We start from the raw sequence: 18026 nt of genomic DNA, 5'->3' as shown, positions 1-18026 counted from the left end.
TCAAACAGCAATGCTGTTCAATCTAAACTAACCTATAAAACTTACAAATGCTTTTCATTTGATCAGACATCACTTGCCAAAATGGAATCTCCCCCAAAATTAGAGTTGGGGAAGTAATTTGTTTTTGTCATTTCAGGAGAATGAAGGCATCCAGCTAAGGAAGGAATCCAAAGACCACTGGACACATAAGATATGTGAAGAAAAATGACAAATCATCCAGGAAAAATATCCCAAGTAAAAGTAAAGCAGTGTATCACATCTCAAACAGGATAAAAATCTCATAAAAAACTTCCCAAATGCTTTTTTTCAGTTGTTTTCTACAGACATAAAATGCAATGGTCTTTTTGTAGGCCCAGTTCAATTACAATCTAAAACTCGCTTTGGAGATGGAATGTGGCTCTCTCCTTCTCTAAATCAAAGCATGCTTGTTAAAGGAAAATCCCAAATCTCTGTGTCATGTTAGAAGAGCCCCCTGATATGGGACAGAAGAAAACCAAAGGGACTATTGTATTGTCACTAATTTCATAATCCTTTGGTTTATTATGGCTCTTTAACAGCTTTTCTTAAGCTATAAATATTATCTCAAAATTTATAGGATTGTATATATTTAAACTTTTTGTTATGATATTAATGGCCATATAGAGTACTAATTAATTCTAGAAAAAGGCTTTATCTAGCTTCCTCTAAAGATTTCAGGTTTGAGTCTCTATCAGGTAACTAGGAATTAAGTCTTTGCACTCTGAATGTACATAACAAATACTGATCCTTTAACTTCTTTGAGATCTGCTGCATATGATATTTAAAATGTTTCAGTTTACTTCAGTGACCCATGACCACGCCTAACAGTGACTTTTGAAGTCTCCAAAAGGATGATGGGGCCCCACAATGACAATTCCACTGGGGCTATGATATCACCACGAAGCTGAAAAACACCACCTAAAAATCAGTTTTGGATTACAAACTGCTCACGACAATTTTGAGGTGGCTAGCTGAGATGATCCATTCTCACTGACTACTCGAGCCAGGACTCGAGACAAACCCTGCACTTTCCCATTACACAGAGACTGTACAACAAATGACCCAGTTACCTTTCCCAGGATTTGACAATTAAACCAAATTTTTCTTTTCAGGAACCCTAAAGATGACGTCATCCTCAGACAGCAGGAAGTAAATTTTAAAACATGACACCCACATTCTCAAGAGGTGGGGCAGGAGTAGGTGGTTTTTGGTCATTCAATGGGTGATGGATATTTGTCATCATTTAGGGTGGCTGGTTACAAGTTGCTACTGGTAATGGTCAGGAAAAAAGTTGAATAAAGGCGATTAAATTTAGAATTCTTGTTTTGAAAAGAAAAAAGATGGATATAGATATGATAGGATATAAGGGTAGATTATTGAATCTATTCTGAAAACAAAAGTGGGGGATATAAAAATAGGATATGGAGTATTTTCTCTGAATTTGTCAATTGTTAATGGAGTAGATATTGTTGATGTATTTATTGCTTGTATATATTATATAAAGTTATTTTACTTATTATATATAGTTTTCTTTTTAATTAATTAATTTAATTTTGAAAAGAAAACATTTTTTTTTTCATTTCACATACCAATCCCAATTCCTACTCCCTCCCCTCCTCCCCTTCTCTCCACCTAACCCTCCCACCCACTCCTCAGAGAGGGTAAAGCACATTGCTTTGGGGAAGGTCCAAGGCCCTCCCTACTATATCTAGGCTGAGCCAGGTATCCATCCAAAGAGAATAGGTTCCAAAAAAGCCAGTACAAGCAGTAAGGATAAATCCTGGTGCCACTGCTAGGGGTCCCTCAGTCTGCCCCAGCCATACAACTGTCACTCACATTCAGAGGGTCTAGTTTGGACCTATGTTGTTTCCTTCCCTGTCCCGCTGGAGTTGGTGAGCTCCCATCAGCTCAGGTAAACTGTTTCAGTGTGTGTGCCCACCATGGTCTTAACCTCTTTGCTCATATTCTCACTCCTCCCACTCTTCAACTGGACTTTGGGAGCTCAGTCCAGTGACCCAATGCAGGTCTCTACCTGTTTCCATCAGTTAGTTGCTGGATGAAGGTTCTATAGTGAAATTTAAGATAATCATCAGTCTGACTACAGGGCAAGACCAGTTTGGGCACCCTCTCCTCTATCGCTTAGGATCCTAGCTGGGGCCACACTTGTGAATTTCTGGGAATTTCTCTAGTGTCAGGTTTATTCCTAGCCCCATAATGACTCCCTCAATCAAAATATCTTTCCTTGCTCTCATCTCTGTCCTTCCTCCATCTCAACTATTCAGTTCCCTCAAGTTCTCCTCCCCTTTCCCTTTCTCTCCTCATCTTCCCCTTCCATCCTCCCTACTCCCCCAACCCCATGCTCCCAATTTTGTCTTGTCTGTTTCCCCTTTCCAGGTGGATCTATTATGTTTTTCTTAGGGTTCACCTTGTTACATAGCTTCTCTAGCATCATGAACTATAGGTTCGATATCCTTTGCTTTACAACTAATATCCACTTATGAGTAAGTACATGCCATATTTATCTTTCTGGTCTGGGTTACCTCACTCAGGATGTTTTTTTCTAGTTCCATGCATGCAAATTTCAAGGTGTCATTGTTTTATACTGCTGTGTAGTATACTCCATTGTGTAAATATACCACATTTCCTTTAGCCATTCTTCGGTTGAGGGTCATCTGGGTTGTTTACAGGTTCTGGCTATTACAAAGAATGCTGCTACAAATATAGCTGAACAAATGCCTTTGTAGTATGATTGAGCATCCTTTGGGTATAAGCCCAAGAGTGGTATTGCTGGATCCTTAGGTAGGCTGATTCCCAATTTTCTGAAAAACCACCATACTGATTTCCAAAGTGGTTGTACAAGTTCACATTCCCACCAGCAATGGAGGAGTGTTCTCCCTACTTCACGTCTTCTCCAACATAAGCTATCATTGGTGTTTTTGATCTTAGCCATTCTGACTGGTGTAAGATGATCTCAGAGTTGTTTTGATTTGCATTTCCCTGGTGGCTAAGGATGTTGAACATTTCCTTAAGTGTCTTTTGGCCAGTTGAGATTCATCTGTTAAGAATTCTCTGTTTAGTTCTGTACCCCATTTTTAAATTGGGTTATTTGGAATTTTGATGTCTAATTTCTTGAGTTCTTTATATATTTTGGAGATTAGTCCTCTGTCTGATGTGGGGGTATACATAGTTTTTCTTATATTAGTTATAACCTTCTTTTATTTTAGAAAAGAAGGGAACTGTGGTGATATTTGTTTTGCTCTAACAAATAAAGCTTGCCTGTAGATCAGAGGGTGGAGCTAGTCACTACTTAACCATGGAGGTCTGGAGCTCTTTACACACAGACAGGAAGTGGTATGGCTGGGTGGAGAGAGGAATATAAGGCAGGAGGAGACAGGAGCTCGGCCCTTTGTCGGCTGAGGAGTTAGAAAGGTAAGAATTGGCTGTGGCTTGTTCATTGTCTCTCTGATCTTTCAGCATTTACCTGATACCTGGCTCCCGGTTTTTTATTATTAAGACCAATTAGAACTCATTCAACAATGAAATACTCCAGAAATATTTTAACAATAATGATTAGAAAAATTAGATGTATGCTACCTGAATGTCAAAGACACAGGTAACACAGGTCAGATACAGAATGTAAACAAAACTGTATATGCACTGCATGCTTTCACTGACATATGTGTGTCTGCACACATGTGAAGATCAATGCAAAACATTAAGTATCTTTTATAATTGCTGACATTTTGATTCAGGATTTCTCACCAAACCCGAAATTCAGCCTTTCATCTAGGCTAGCTGCCTGCCTCTCCCCCACCAAAGCTAGGCACGCAAGCACATATAGCCATGTTCAGGATTTGAACTCAGGTCCTGTCGTTTTCATATGAAGTGCTCTCATCCACTGAGCCATCTTTTCAGGCCCCACAACACAATTTTGATAGCATATTGTCTCCACTGTTTTTTTTTTTCCCTATGAATTCCCAGTAGCAAGTAAATTTGAACACAAAACATTTGGATCCAATTCCTTTCATAAAGGAAAACCCGGAGCTCTTTAATTGACCCTCAGGTGAAGAATATATCATATCAAGCTGATCTTCATTTCCCAGAAAAACAAAGCAGGCAAGCCAAGATCCACAAGCAACACTGATCAATTCCTGAGGATTTCACAAATTTCAAACCCAGCAGCGAGACAGAAGAGGAATTGCAGCTACTAAAAACAAGCAGAGCCCATGTGACCCGAGCTTCACCATGTCCTCAGGCTGCCCGGCTGCATTCAGATTCTTTCTCTGACATGTTGATTTCAGCCCCGTTCCTACTCTCTTATCCTTTAAAGAAAACCTCCAGCATGTATTATTTAATTCAATAAAGCATGCTTGTAGTCTCTCTCTTTATATATATATATAGAGAGTGTATATACACACACATATATACACACACGTATACAAACATGTGTATATATGTATACATGTGTGTGCACATATATGTGTGCATATATGTGCGTATGTATACATAGATACATACACCACATATATGGAAGCTTTTTTTTTTTTTTACAGAGAATGACATCATATTCCCAGGCAAATGACTGGATTGGCAAATGATTTGGGAAAAGGTGAAAAGAAACAAGTTGGAAAGATACCTGCACAAGGTCCAGAGCTGGTGAAGAGGTGGGATGGAGCATGCTAGCTAACGTGAGAGCTAGTCTGATCACTTTGGAGGCCAACTCTCTGTGAGAAAATTATTCCAGAAAAGCAGTTTGTCCAAAGCCTCAGGGGTAGAGTGGGGATCTTGGCCATTTTTTTCATATTTTGGTCTATAGAGTAATGTTATTGAGAACAAAATAAAAGAGACATGGAGACTGCTTTGAGAGGTTTATGCAAATATCAAGGTGATCAAACAGAGTATTTTCCATCTTTGCAAAGAAGTATGTACACATGTGTGGAAATATTACATTCCAAATTTAGGACAGCATTTACTTCTCAGATGAGAAAAGACTTTCTATGAGAGTCTGAAGACAAAAAGTAAACTTGTGAGCAGCCTTAGAGTGCTCACCACATCACCAGAAACGTCCTCATCTGGAAGATTTACAAGGAAAATAAATGACAAAAACTAGCACATTTCAGTGTACTGTCCGGAATGGATTGTCATTTTCCACACCAAGGAGCTTTTTCCATGTTGAGAATATCTAAGATAGCATTGAACACTCATCAACAAAGTCATAACAAGCAGATGACCCCTCCAAACTAGTGTGTTGATAGCTTCCAGATTGCAACAAAATATGAACTTGTTTGACTGAAGGAAGTATATGCCTTACAACTCCACAGCTTACCCATTTAGGGAATATACCACTGGCCTGGGGATCACTGCTTACCAAACAATTACACACTCAAGAGTTCCCAAGTGGACTTAGAAAGCATCCCTGTCATATTACCCCCAGATATTCAGGTTCTGCCAAGAATCATCACACTAGATCTAGGGGACCCATCTAGTTTAAAAGCATGATGAATTTCAGTGTTGAGGATAGATATGCAGGCTATGCCCAGTTTGGCTGACTAGGGAGTCACATGCATGACCAGAGTGCCATCTGAACGTGGACATCCCAACTTCCCTGTTCTGGATGTTTTAGCATTTTTACAAAAAAAAAAAAGAAAAGAAAAGAAAAGAAATAAAGAAAGAGAAAAAGAAAAGGGAAAATGTTACTGCTTGGGTTTTGATCTTGAAGAGAAGGCACTGTTCACTTGTGGACAAGGACTAATTGGGAAAAGCACTAGAAATGAGAGGCCACACAAAGAATGTGCTGTGACCGAGACAAATGTTTTTATAAGCAAGCTTGGATGTCATTTTTTTCCCAAGCACATATCCTCTATCCTTCCTCAGTGCTGTTTGCTCAGCTGGATGTCCACAGGGTCCAATTTTCCCTCCAATTGCCCTTGCACGCTAACGTAATTGCTGCTCTATGGGTAATTGGTCAGCCTAGAGCAGCATCCGAACGCATTCATTCATCTGCACTGTCTGGCAACTTCCTGATGACTCTGCTGTCTTAGAGAACTGTCATGAATTTTCAGCTCTTGCCTTTATAACAAGGCTAACTAGTGTGGGTTTGGAAGGGACGCTGCACTTCTAAGTGCTCAAAGCAGCCCACAGCAGCCAAAGTCTCCTGTCACACTGAAACAGAGAGCAAATACAATCAAGCCTCAAATACATATTTTCTCTTGTTTTCCACCACTGTCGTCCCTAAACAGTCAAAAGAATTCGATTTGAACAGAGTAGGCTAAAAAAAAACAACAGCGAGGTGCTGGAGAGATGGCTCAGCGGTTAAGAGCACCGACTCTTCTTCCAGAGGTTCTGAGTTCAATTCCCAGCAACCACATGGTGGCTCACAACCAGCTATAATGAAATCTGGTGCCCTCTTCTGGGGTGCAGGTACACATGCAGGCAGAATACTGTATACATAATAAATAAATCTTAAAAACAACAACAACAACAACAACAACAGCGAGTCAGTTTCATTCAATGCCCTCGATGATAAAACAAACCCATTCGCTGTATCAAGCCTCCATCTAGATCACATTCTCCACACTGCCGAGGTGGGTGATAGCGCAGAAGGCGCTCGCTCTGGGTGAACTTGGGAGCATGGCTGCCCGGCCTTGAGGAAAGCAATAGTATTACTGTGAACGCAGCTGAGCTGGTCAAACCCCCTCAACACTCAGTGACTGAAGAACTCTTTTTTTTTTTTTTCCTACTTGGGTAGTGGGTATTTTCTCAAACACAAGCTAAGGTTAACTGTTCCTTCAAGAAAAACCAATGGCCGCAGAAGGCTACCAAGGCAACTCAAGCTTTCTACATCCACTAGAGAGCTCAGCAGTTTCCAGTATTCCCCAATTTTCTGACAGGAACAGTGGTGACACCAGTCAAATTTATTTTCTGCGACGAACGTTCCCAAGAGAATAAGACCAATGGATTTTAAAGAGTATTATAAGAAACTATTATGTATGGATTATGTGTGGGTTTATGAAATTCATTGACAAACATACATAATGCATGCTGATCACTCCCAACCCCTACGCTCTCCTGCCTCCCTCCTCCCTGTCTATCCTCATCCATCCCTAACAACCTCTTCCTCACATTCAATTTAACTAGTGGCCACCTGCGTGATGGAGGTTGGGAGCTGTCTGTCTGAGCTGGGTAGCCTCAGCATGGGGCAGACATCTGAAGGCAATGACCCCTCTCCCACAACCTATCAGTACTCAACAAATAGTTCGGCATTGGAGAGTAGAGCCGCGCGTCTCTTCTCACTTCCATGGATTCTTGGCGAGGCCACTCTTGTGCACATGGCCAGCTTTGAGTTCATGGTTACAATGGTTGTATGAATCGAGAGGTTGGCATTCCACACTAGCTTTGGCTCTGACTATTTCCCTCCCCCTTTTCTGTAATGAGTCTTAGATGGGGTGATTTTAGCCCTAAACTGTCGTTCTCCTTCAGGATCTTGGGCAGCCTTTAGTCTCTGCATTCATGACAGGGTATATGTATAAACAGATACTTGGACAGCAGTTTGATGCTATGTCAACTTAGTTAGATAACAGTAGTAAATTTCTTCCTTAGACTTATGACTTCCCTGGGCATGAATTATTAACTGGGTTTACAGGACCAGACATGGACTCCCTTCTGTGGAGTGGGCCTTAAATACACAGAGGGCAGTTGGTAACACTCCCAACAGCTGTGCCACTGCTGTATGGGTAGGCACATCTTGCCTAGTACACTGGGTTAGTGGTTCACAACTGGGTCAGACCATTGATGCCTCCCCTACCAGCACCCCCAGCAGCCTACAGATATCTGGCCCTATAAAAACTGACCAACAGGAAGGAAGCTTCCAGCTAATTCCAACTGTCTGCAACTGAGGTACATGGCAATTCAGCAAGGGTCTCAGCCTCCAGTTCTGGTTAGAAATCAAGGACTGACAAGGGCTTCGTTATTTTGGGATCCTCTGGGACCTCCCTGACCAGTTCCTGTGAAGGTGTCTGGTTATTTGTTTAGTATTCCACTGTTTCTAGAGGTAGTTTTTATCACCCATGTAAACTAACTTGCTTCAACTCTTTTTTATTTATATGAACTACAAGACAACAGGTTCCCAAATGGCTTTCTATATACTGTTCATTTTGGTTAACCTCCTCACTACCTCTTCATCTCCCCAATCCTTCCACCTTCTTCTCGCTTAAACCTTTGAACCCTTAATGTTCCCTGTCTATTTCCCTCTGCCTGTGTCTCATTACCGCCCTCCTATCCAGAATCCCCGTCACACCACTGTCCACTTCCTACTTTCTTGGATTCCACATGCACTAGAGTTAGAACTCATACACAGATGAGAGGTGGCATTTGCCCTTCTGGGCCTCAACCAGTATACTGTTTTGTTTGTTTTTTGGTCTGTTTCTTCTGTTTATCTGCAAATTCCATTTTTCTTTACAGGCGAATAAAACTACATTGTGTATGTACACTTCTGTTATTCATTAGTTGGTAGACAACTACGTTGTTTCCTTTGCCTGTGAATTTGGCTACAGCAGTAAGCATCATTGACAAGCAGGCATCTCTGGAGAGTGACAGTTCTTTGGGCACATATTGTAGCTGGGTCACATGACAGCTTTATTTCTTGTTTTTTGAGACACTTCCAGACTGATTTCCAAAGTTGCTGCAACAGTTTCCAGTGTATAATGATTCTTCCTGCCCACATCCGCATCAGCATTAATTGTCATTTGTATTCTTGATGACGGCCACCATACCTGGGACACACTTGCGTTTTTGTATCATACAAAAGAATACTCGGCTTCCTCAAGAGGCTGGTAAAATACCCATTCCTTTTCCAACCACATTCTCTGCACAAGACTAAGTCTCTTCAGACTACAAAGTAACAATGTAACTGATTAAATCATAAAGCAATGTAAAACCAACTTTTTTCTATGAAGGCAGCTATATTTCACAAAAATATTAATTAAAATTGTTAATTCATGTTGAGTTCAGGTTTAAATACATACACATCTTTCTGTCTTATACTTGTCACTCTTTGTATGTCTGTTTTGCGCATAAGCACGCATATGCAGGCACCTGCAGACAGCAGGTGTCACATCCCCAGGAGATGGAGTTACCAGTTATTAGTTGCCTGATGTGAATGCTGGGAACCAAATTCAGTTCCTTTTCAAGAACAAGTGCTCTTAACTGTGGAGCCATCTCCCTAGCCCCTCCCTTTAAAGTTAGGGTAGAGTAAACATCAATAAAGATAACATGTAAAAAACCACCAGCATCTGGAGCTGGGCTGTGGTGGCGCACACCTTTGATCCCAGCACTTGGGAGGCAGAGGCAGGCGGATCTCTGTGAGTTTGAGGCCAGTCTGGTCTACAAGAGCTAGTTCCAGGACAGACACCAAAGTTATACAGAGAAACCCTGCCTCGAAAAATCAAAAAGAAAAAGAAAAAAGAAAGAAAAGAAAAAAGGAAAGAATTTGCAATAATTTTTATGAATATTGAGGAGGCCCAAGGCGAAACCATGAAAATATGTTGTAATGTATCCCCACTGAGCTAATGCCATTTAGAATAAGGGGGGGGGGGGAAGTGATGTGAAAGGAACCAGTAAGACTAATAGTCTCTGAACTTGTCAGAAGGCAATGAGTGCTTTGTTTGATTCATCAAATACAGCAAAATTTATAGTCTCATCTACAAGTCATGTTAGTACAAAGTATTTGTCAAAAGTGCTTTTTTGTTAAGGAAAAAAAAAGTAAAAATTTCAAAGGATAAAAGTTATTCATTTTTCTATCCCCAGGGCGACCTAGCAGGTCACCTGTGTGTCCTTGACACATCTGTGCTCAGCTCATTCTCACTAAGAGACTCTCTGTGTTCACAACAAGCAGCAGTCCTTAAAGTCTGCATATGGTAATGTCCTGAGCTTTCAGTAACTCCAAACCTCAGGACGTAAAGCAGTGCCCAGAATGAAACTGTATTCACATTTCACTAGGCGGATTTCTGTAAAATAGCATCTAGAATAATACATTAGGCAGCTACTAAATGGAGCAATCAGATCTCTAAAATAATACGCCTACTTAGGAATAGTGACAATTTTAAATCCAATATGTATACCTAGCTTTTCCTGAATCTGTAATGAATTCTGTCACTATGGTAGAAGAACAGCCCAAGGCCACTAATTTTAAATACTTACCCAATGGCACAACATTTGGGGAGGGAGGATTTTTAAAACATGGTAGTTCTAAAATCCGGAATTGGGGTAGATTTTAATAAATAAGGAGATATGGGGATTACAACAATCCTATGTTTTTCAAAAATATTTATTTAAAAATAAGATTTCTAAAAATACAGTACATAGTACATTTCAAGAGAAGTAAAAATTCCACAATTTAAATTAAAAGCAATTTGCAAAGAAAACAGAACATTACATGAATAAAACAAAATCACTAAAATAAATTAAAAGCAATGTTGTTCTTAAGGTAGATACACACATAGTTCATTTTCATTCAAAGAGCCAGGGTGGACTTCTCATCTTAACAAATGAGTCCATCTCAGCTCCCACCTGTGGCTTCCTCCCGCTCTCAAAGCACTCTGACTTCTACATGCACTCTGTCCTTATTATCACCAGCAATAGAAATGTTAGTGAAGACTTAGGGCAACAAAGAAACCAGTGGATGAGGCAGGTGAATGGCCTTCAGACTACACACACTAGAGCTGAATGATAGCACACCCACAAGTCTGAAGACAGGGTCTGCCTAGGCCCCTGCAGCAACACCATTACTAAAACTCCAGACGGCTCTTTCATTTAGGAATCTGTGAGAATTGGGGCTGACAGCGAATTCTAGGCACCTCAAAATGACACCAGTGTTGTGTGGTTATTATACTTGCTAGACTAAGCCCGGGCACAGAGCATGCTCATCTACTGTGGTCCATGTACCGTTCTCCCGAGAGCCTATTCTGTCCTTGGGCTTGCAACCCATTTATCTGAGTACCGCTGACTGGGGTGGAAGTAGTTGCTTTTTCCAATCTATGTTAATTTTTTCTTTGCTTTTTAATAATCACACAAAGACACAGAAAGCAGTGATAAATTTGTTCCTATCTACAACTTGGAAAAAAATGACTCCACTCTGCCTTATGGACAAAGGACATGCAGTGAGATTATTAAGAATCTATCCAGTGGCAACACAGCTCAGAAGAGACACAGTGCTGCCCCCACCCCCACCCAGCCCCTGCTTCCTTTCTCTGCTCATCTGGACACACTTCATGCACATGAGCTCCTCACCTCTCAAGTTTTAGACTTGATTTTGTTTTTCATTCAGAATTCACTGCAAAAACCACACATTGTATCAAGATTAAAGGAGACACAGACACAGCTGATGGACACACAAGCACTTTCAATGTGACTGTCTACTTTCCCAGCACTGCCCGAGGCACCAGCCACTGCAGCCCCAGTTTTCAGCAGACACTGTCGGCTGTTTGTAGAGGTCCTGGGGAGAAGAGGGAAGCCAATCACATGCAGCAGTATTACACCTGGACAAGCCCAGCCACAGGATTGGGTTCTGCCAGTTATGAGAAATAAATCACTAAAAAGAAAAATAGTTTGTAAAACAATCTTACTCTAATTTTCATGTACAGTAAGCAGCAGCATCCAGACTGCTTTTTTTGCAAACTTCAACTTCTACAAGGATGCTCACTTAACTTAAGGTACTTCTGCATTTCCGTGTGTGTGTGTGAGTGATTTTTATGTTTTTTTAAATGTCCTTTAATTTCATCTTACTTTCAAAATAGGAAAATACCTGCATCATTCTTTAAAGCCATTAAGGATTATACTTACACACAGAAAAAACATGTTAAATTCTTGACTTGTAATTCACAATGGATCCATTATTTGCCCTGTATTTTAGCATATGGTTGAGTAGTCATCAAAAGTGTCTAACAGAATACTTTGCTTATAGAAATAAAAGCTTTTCTTCTCTGCCAAAGTGAAGCCAAGGGGGAAAGTGATTCAATAACTTTAGTAGCTTCAGCTTATTAAAATACCTTATAAAGTAACCACACTATATTAAAATACAAAATTAAAATCCGTACCACTCCGCATGAAAGAATAAAAGCTAAGTCTAAATAAGAATCATTTTCAACGGACTGCGCTCAGCCAGCATTCACAGAAAGTAAGCGCTGACAACTGACTGTTCACTTCTTCAGACACAGATGAGAAACTAACCCCAGTCAAGCAAAAAGAAAATCAACTCTTTGGTTCAAGAATTAAGAATGTAACTCAAAGCTAAAGCAAATAGCACCAGGATGTTTCAGTTGCTCAGGTTGTAAAACACGAGTTTCAGGCACCAGTTGGTTAAATACCATCCACCCACACTGGCTCGGACATAAAGCTCACAGGACGTGCACAAGTCTTCCCTCTGACTGACAGTCCACAAACGACACTGTGGAAGCGGCAAGCAGAACTGCAAGAGGAGCTGTGCCTGGTTCTGGCTGCTCTGGCTTTATCTTTACATATAAAGCTACTGAGATGAAAATGTTATATATGTGTAATTAATTAAACAGTTGAGCAAGTGTGGAAAGCACTACTGGTATACACACGAGGTAATGAATTAAAAATGCCAACAGCAAGGAAGACCTCCAGGGTCCCAATATCAGCAAAAGAGCCCAATCTTTAAAGCGTAAACTAGCCTTCATACCTAACTGGTGATTTTCTCTGCTGAAATTCATACCTAAACGGGTGAATTTTCTCGGCATTTTTCTTCTGCCATAAGAGACTCCTAAATGGGTTCCAGTTCTCTCAAACTGCCATCCTATCGCTTCTCCTCTGTATTACACATCTGCACTTCCATGTTATTTTAACATGTGCATGCTAAAAATGATGCAGGTCAACATATCCTACACAATTATCTAAAATTAAAAATAATCTCTCAAGAGCATATGGCCAGCTAAAGAGAAAGAGCAATATAAGAGGAGGTTAAATAACTCAAACCAAATGCTCCCCAGAACGAAGGGCTCTTACAGTAACATGGTGCTAGCTAGGAATGAGGAGCTGGCAAGGGGAGTCTGTGCTATCACGGCCCCAGTCTTAACTCTTCTGCAGAGATGCTGATTGTTTATGTCCATGCAGCCTTCTCTCTATCTTACCAATGTCCCCTACTTTCTTTATCCAAGGTTTTGGCTATTTGCTACATTAGTACCTGAACTCTAGGGTAGACAAAAGGAAAGTAAAAGATACGATAATGAAATCAGTAATACCTAATACCAATGACTTAAGAATTTTAAGCATTGAGCCAAACACAGCAGCATATGCCTGTAATCCCAGAACTTGGGAGGCAAAGGTAGAAGGATTCTGAGTTCAAAGCCAGTAAAACCTGTCTTCTACTACTACTACTATTACTACTACTACTACTAATAATAACTTGTTCCAAATTATCACTGGCAGGTAATATTGCCACACCTAAAGAACTGATAAAAATGTTATTGGTTTTAACAAAATGGTTTTTAAAAATAATTTTGGTTTTAAAAAAATGCAGAAAGATGATGGAAGAAGTGAGAAAAGTCACTTCCTGATGTTAAGTCATCACAAAGGTAGTGTAAATGCTAAATATTGGTTCATATAGTCAGACACAATACTGTTATAAAACACTTCAAGTAAACAGCATCTAATCTTTCCCCATGTTCTGCTATAGAATATTATAGAATCTAAGAACAGCTAAACATAAATTATACTAAAATTTTTATTTGTAGATAAATTCCAAGCATGGTACCTACAACAGAAGGCAACAGATGTGGGTACTAAATCATATACTCACTCATTAGTTAATTACATGGTTAATAATACGAGCAAGTACAACACACTAAGTTTATAGAACTTATTAACTACATTTGCTAATACTTGTAATTTTTAAAGCATCAGTAGAGGGGGATGAAAGTCTAACGTTTTAATTATTAGTAAATTACATAATGCTTGTAATAAATTCCCAATATATCTATGTATAGTAGAGTCCATTTCAAAATTTACATAATGAAGTACTATAGGTTAGTGAACTGTAGCTAGGTTATCTACTTATACATGACATACAAGAGAACTAGTCAGAGAACAGTCTAGACAAAATTAGCATATGCTAATGAATATTAGTGCCATATTAAGCCACTGCAAGACAAGTTGTAATTTTTAGCAATACATGGAAGACCATTCAACTACCCATGATCTAATACAGAAAACTATCTGGCTTTTATCTAAATTCATTTGTACCTCCTGTTTTGGAAGTGTGTTCTTAATATGAGTCTTTGTGATTAATGTTTAGAATTCACACATCTTTTGCGCAAAACAGTTAATTACTTGTATGGAAGTAGCCTGAAGTCTGATTAAGAATGGCTAGAATGAGCTGCCGTTCTTAATGGAGCCACCTCTACACATTAGTGAGATGCTCCGGTGTTAGTTGAGACATTCGACTCAGCTCCTCTGCGTCTCTTCTGTCCTTACCCTGGTCGTGAACCCAGGGTATCCTGTGCATGCACTCTGTCACATCAGCTTGTTTAGTAATCTGAAACCTAAGTCTTGTTACAAAGTACTAAGACTCTTTAATAGATTGCTTAATGTTTAGAAGACTCTGAACTCAGTTCATTATTGCCAACATTAAGTTTATCCAATTAGATTTTTAAAACTTGTATGTGCGAGAGAGACAGAGACAGAGAGAGATGATGGGGAAGGGCATGAGTGCCAGGCATGTTTGTGGAGGTCAGAGGACAACTCTGCGGAATCAGGTTTGGAATGTGTTTTTGGTTTTTTTCTTCACTTTCACCATTAAAAGGGTTCTGGAACCAATTTGGTCACCGGTCTTGTACAACAAATACCTTTATGTACTGAGCCACCTTGCAGGCCCAACCCTAATTGTTTACCAAGTGCAACTGCAGCCTGTAATACACTCTAACTCCAGAAGCCCAAGAAATGATTCTGCTAATGTAAAAATATCATTGAACACACATTTGGCTAAAACTTACAAATAAAGCCTTCAATGCAATATACAGACTAACAGGAAATCTCCTGCTAAGCTGCTTTCTACCACTCCACACATGGAGTTATTCCCACGGCTATTCAGAGTGACACATGTATCTAAAGACTTAACTCTGACTGAGAAAGTTTTTTAAAAAGCAAAGAAAAAATAGTATTGTTAATCAATTATTGATCATTTTAAGGCAATTGAGTCTGTATATGTGTGGAACTATTCCAAAATTGAACTGAAAAAATTAATTGTATTCTTTAGATATCCAGTAAAACACACTGGATGACATGGTTGCCACAGTAACTGTAATAAATGTTTTGTTCTATAATAAAATAGTAATTTTAAAGTAAGTTTTCATAATGATAACCAGTTAAATTACCAAAATAAGGTTTAAAGTAAAGTATGAAATAGTTTGTCCTAATCTAATTTTGTGATTGACAGTAAAGTGTACAATATACATACATGAAGTCAAGCAATTCACCTAGAAGAAACATCACCAACAGTAACACATTCATTTTCAATTTTCATAAAACTTTACACTTTTATACATATGTTCCCATAAGTGTGTACCTCTCGTATGTTCACAGATTGAAGCTACAACCCACTAATAGGATAGTAAAAGTCTCTAGAGTCAGAATAATTACATCAATTAGCCAAAAGAGGGCGCAGAAAGAACATAGGAGCTTAATCCCTAGGAAGTGGCCAACAGGCTTTTCTCTAGGAATCTAGTAATGATTACAAACCCCTGTGGGGGTAGACATATACATTTGACAATACTGCATAAGTATATATAGATATACTGCAATATAGATTATGTAAATACATTAATAATAGCATTTCTGTAGCTCAAACTAGTGCATTGGTTTGTAGTACAATAACTGAAAGAAACTGCGGAGGGGTATCAGGACCTGGGAGAGTACAGACAAAGGGAAGAGAATGTGCCTAAACCTAAGAAAACCAGACCCACACTTTCCCAGCACGGGAAAGAGAACATCCCCATTATCTCATGTCAGAGCTACTGCTACTCCAAAGTTGAAGCAAGTCTACAAAGCTCCATACTGGGCCTTCATTGGCTCTGCAATGAATGCTCCAGGTCTTATGTGAACAGAATACATATAGCCGAAGGCATCAACTTGTATCTCCCTACATTATATATACACCATTTCCTTTTAGAATATATCATCAGCCAGTTTAGTCAGTCAGCTTGCACAAAATCCAACCCCTTTGCCTAAAATAAACAAACTAATTTTATGTTTCCTAACCTTTATAAATATTTCTTATATTAAACTTACTAAATGTCTTAGCACCAATAAATATTTTCATCTGTCACTTCTAAGCTTTTAAATAATAAAACATAATTAGAACATGAAAATACGGTATTAAGATTCCCGAAAAGAGATTATTCTATTAGTTTATGAGACATTGACAGTATCCGAAAGAACTAGTCACAGTACAGCTGACTGGCTAACAATAATAATCTCTGTTTCAGTATTTCCCAGCTATGATTCCCTACTTTATAAGTACTTGCAGAAAAAGTATGTATATGGTTCAAGAATGGTAGATTTGTTCAATATCATTTTCAGGGGAAAGGTCACTAGCGCACACACTTTTCAAACATGTGGATATGCAGTATTCTAAATAAAAAACTGAAATCATACAAAACTTCTTCGCATACAAAAAGGTTCCATGTTTGTCAAGGACCATCACTACCATAGATCATTCTATCTGAAGATAATTTCCTGACATCAGCTATAATAAAAATGTCTCTAGGGTGATGCAAATTATAACTGGGCAATGAAAATTCAATTTCAACCTGGGTGATTACTGGTATATAAAGTTAATGATCTACTTTTAAACTTTGATATGAGTTGACCAGTATTTATCATATAATATATAAACTTTCAATGTGTACAGTTAGATCTACTGGCAGATAAGTAAAAATATACATACTTTAAAACACAGTATTCCTTTATATACTGTGTATTACACACCATCCAGTTATACAAGCATTTTAAAACATCTGCATTCTGATATAACTGCACTTGAAGAAGTAACTGGAATTATTGCAAAATTCCTATCCTTTTCAGTCATTAGACTCTTAGGGTAAAACAGGAATATATGCCTGACTGGTCACAAATTTCTCCTGGGAGCAAACATTCTAACAGCAATCAATAACTGCAGCAGAAGGGAAAATTAATTTCTCCTTTATAATAAGGTAGTAGTTGGTGCATTACACTCGTGTGTCATATCTCGCTTTTGATGAGCAGGAAAGAGGAAGGAAGCATCAGAGAGCTGCTCCCAGGCAATCACTGCCCTTTGTTGCTCACCCTACACTGCATATTAAAAACCCTGCAGCACATAGAAAAGGAAGTATGAAAAGCATTTTAACTTATATTCAAAAAAGAAAATTTACATCTAAGAAAGTATATCAAGTTTTGTAAACCTGAAGAATTAAATTCAAATTTGGTTAGTACTATTTAAAGGTAAACATTAAACATCTCAAATTTCTTATAAATTAAAATTTAAAATACTGTGAGTAGTGAAGGAAATTTATGTACAATTATTTCATCCCAATCACTGCCTTTTGAATTTAGTAACAAAAGCTAATAAAGAAATCCCGGTGAAAGGCTAATTTGAAAGTAAACATGCTTTTAAAACTTAAATATAGATCTTGTATTAGCCCCACAACAGGATCAAGATCACTATTAAAATAAAGCGTGGGGCACATTATGGTGCCTAAGATTGGTGGGTGGATTTTAATTGACTTGAAGACTGTCATAGTTCTATTCTCATAAAACCTGTAACGCATTTCCAGCATGGAGGACCCATCTGTGCCCACCATCCATCTGTTTAGACGTGATTGGCAAAGTGGTAGGGAACTCGCAGTGGTTGCCTCTGCCTGAAAGGAATGAACCACAGGATCTTCCAACGAGTGCCAAAAACTTCTGAGAAGGTCTGCTGCCATGGCTTTCGGGGCCGCGATCTACAGAAGACAGCATTA

The 18026-nt window shown here is 39.0% G+C and overlaps 1 protein-coding gene across 4 annotated transcripts in view; it reads right to left on the bottom strand.

Moving 5' to 3' along the window:
* Positions 1-10324: 10324 nt before the first annotated feature.
* Zdhhc21 (zDHHC palmitoyltransferase 21) overlaps positions 10325-18026 on the bottom strand; it is a 56593-nt gene continuing 48891 nt past the window's right edge. For all 4 annotated transcript variants that reach the window (XM_085686187.2, XM_085686189.2, XM_085686188.2 and 1 more), the window contains one exon: positions 10325-18008. In XM_085686187.2, the coding sequence (XP_085542313.1) occupies positions 17876-18008 (133 nt within the window). In that variant the 3' untranslated portion in view covers positions 10325-17875. The remainder of the gene's footprint in view (positions 18009-18026) is intronic.

This window comes from Myodes glareolus, chromosome 3 (assembly GCF_982192425.1).
Source record: "Myodes glareolus chromosome 3, mMyoGla1.1, whole genome shotgun sequence".
In the NCBI taxonomy this organism is placed as follows: Eukaryota; Metazoa; Chordata; class Mammalia; order Rodentia; family Cricetidae; genus Myodes; species Myodes glareolus.
This window is presented reverse-complemented; position numbering and strand designations above follow the sequence as displayed.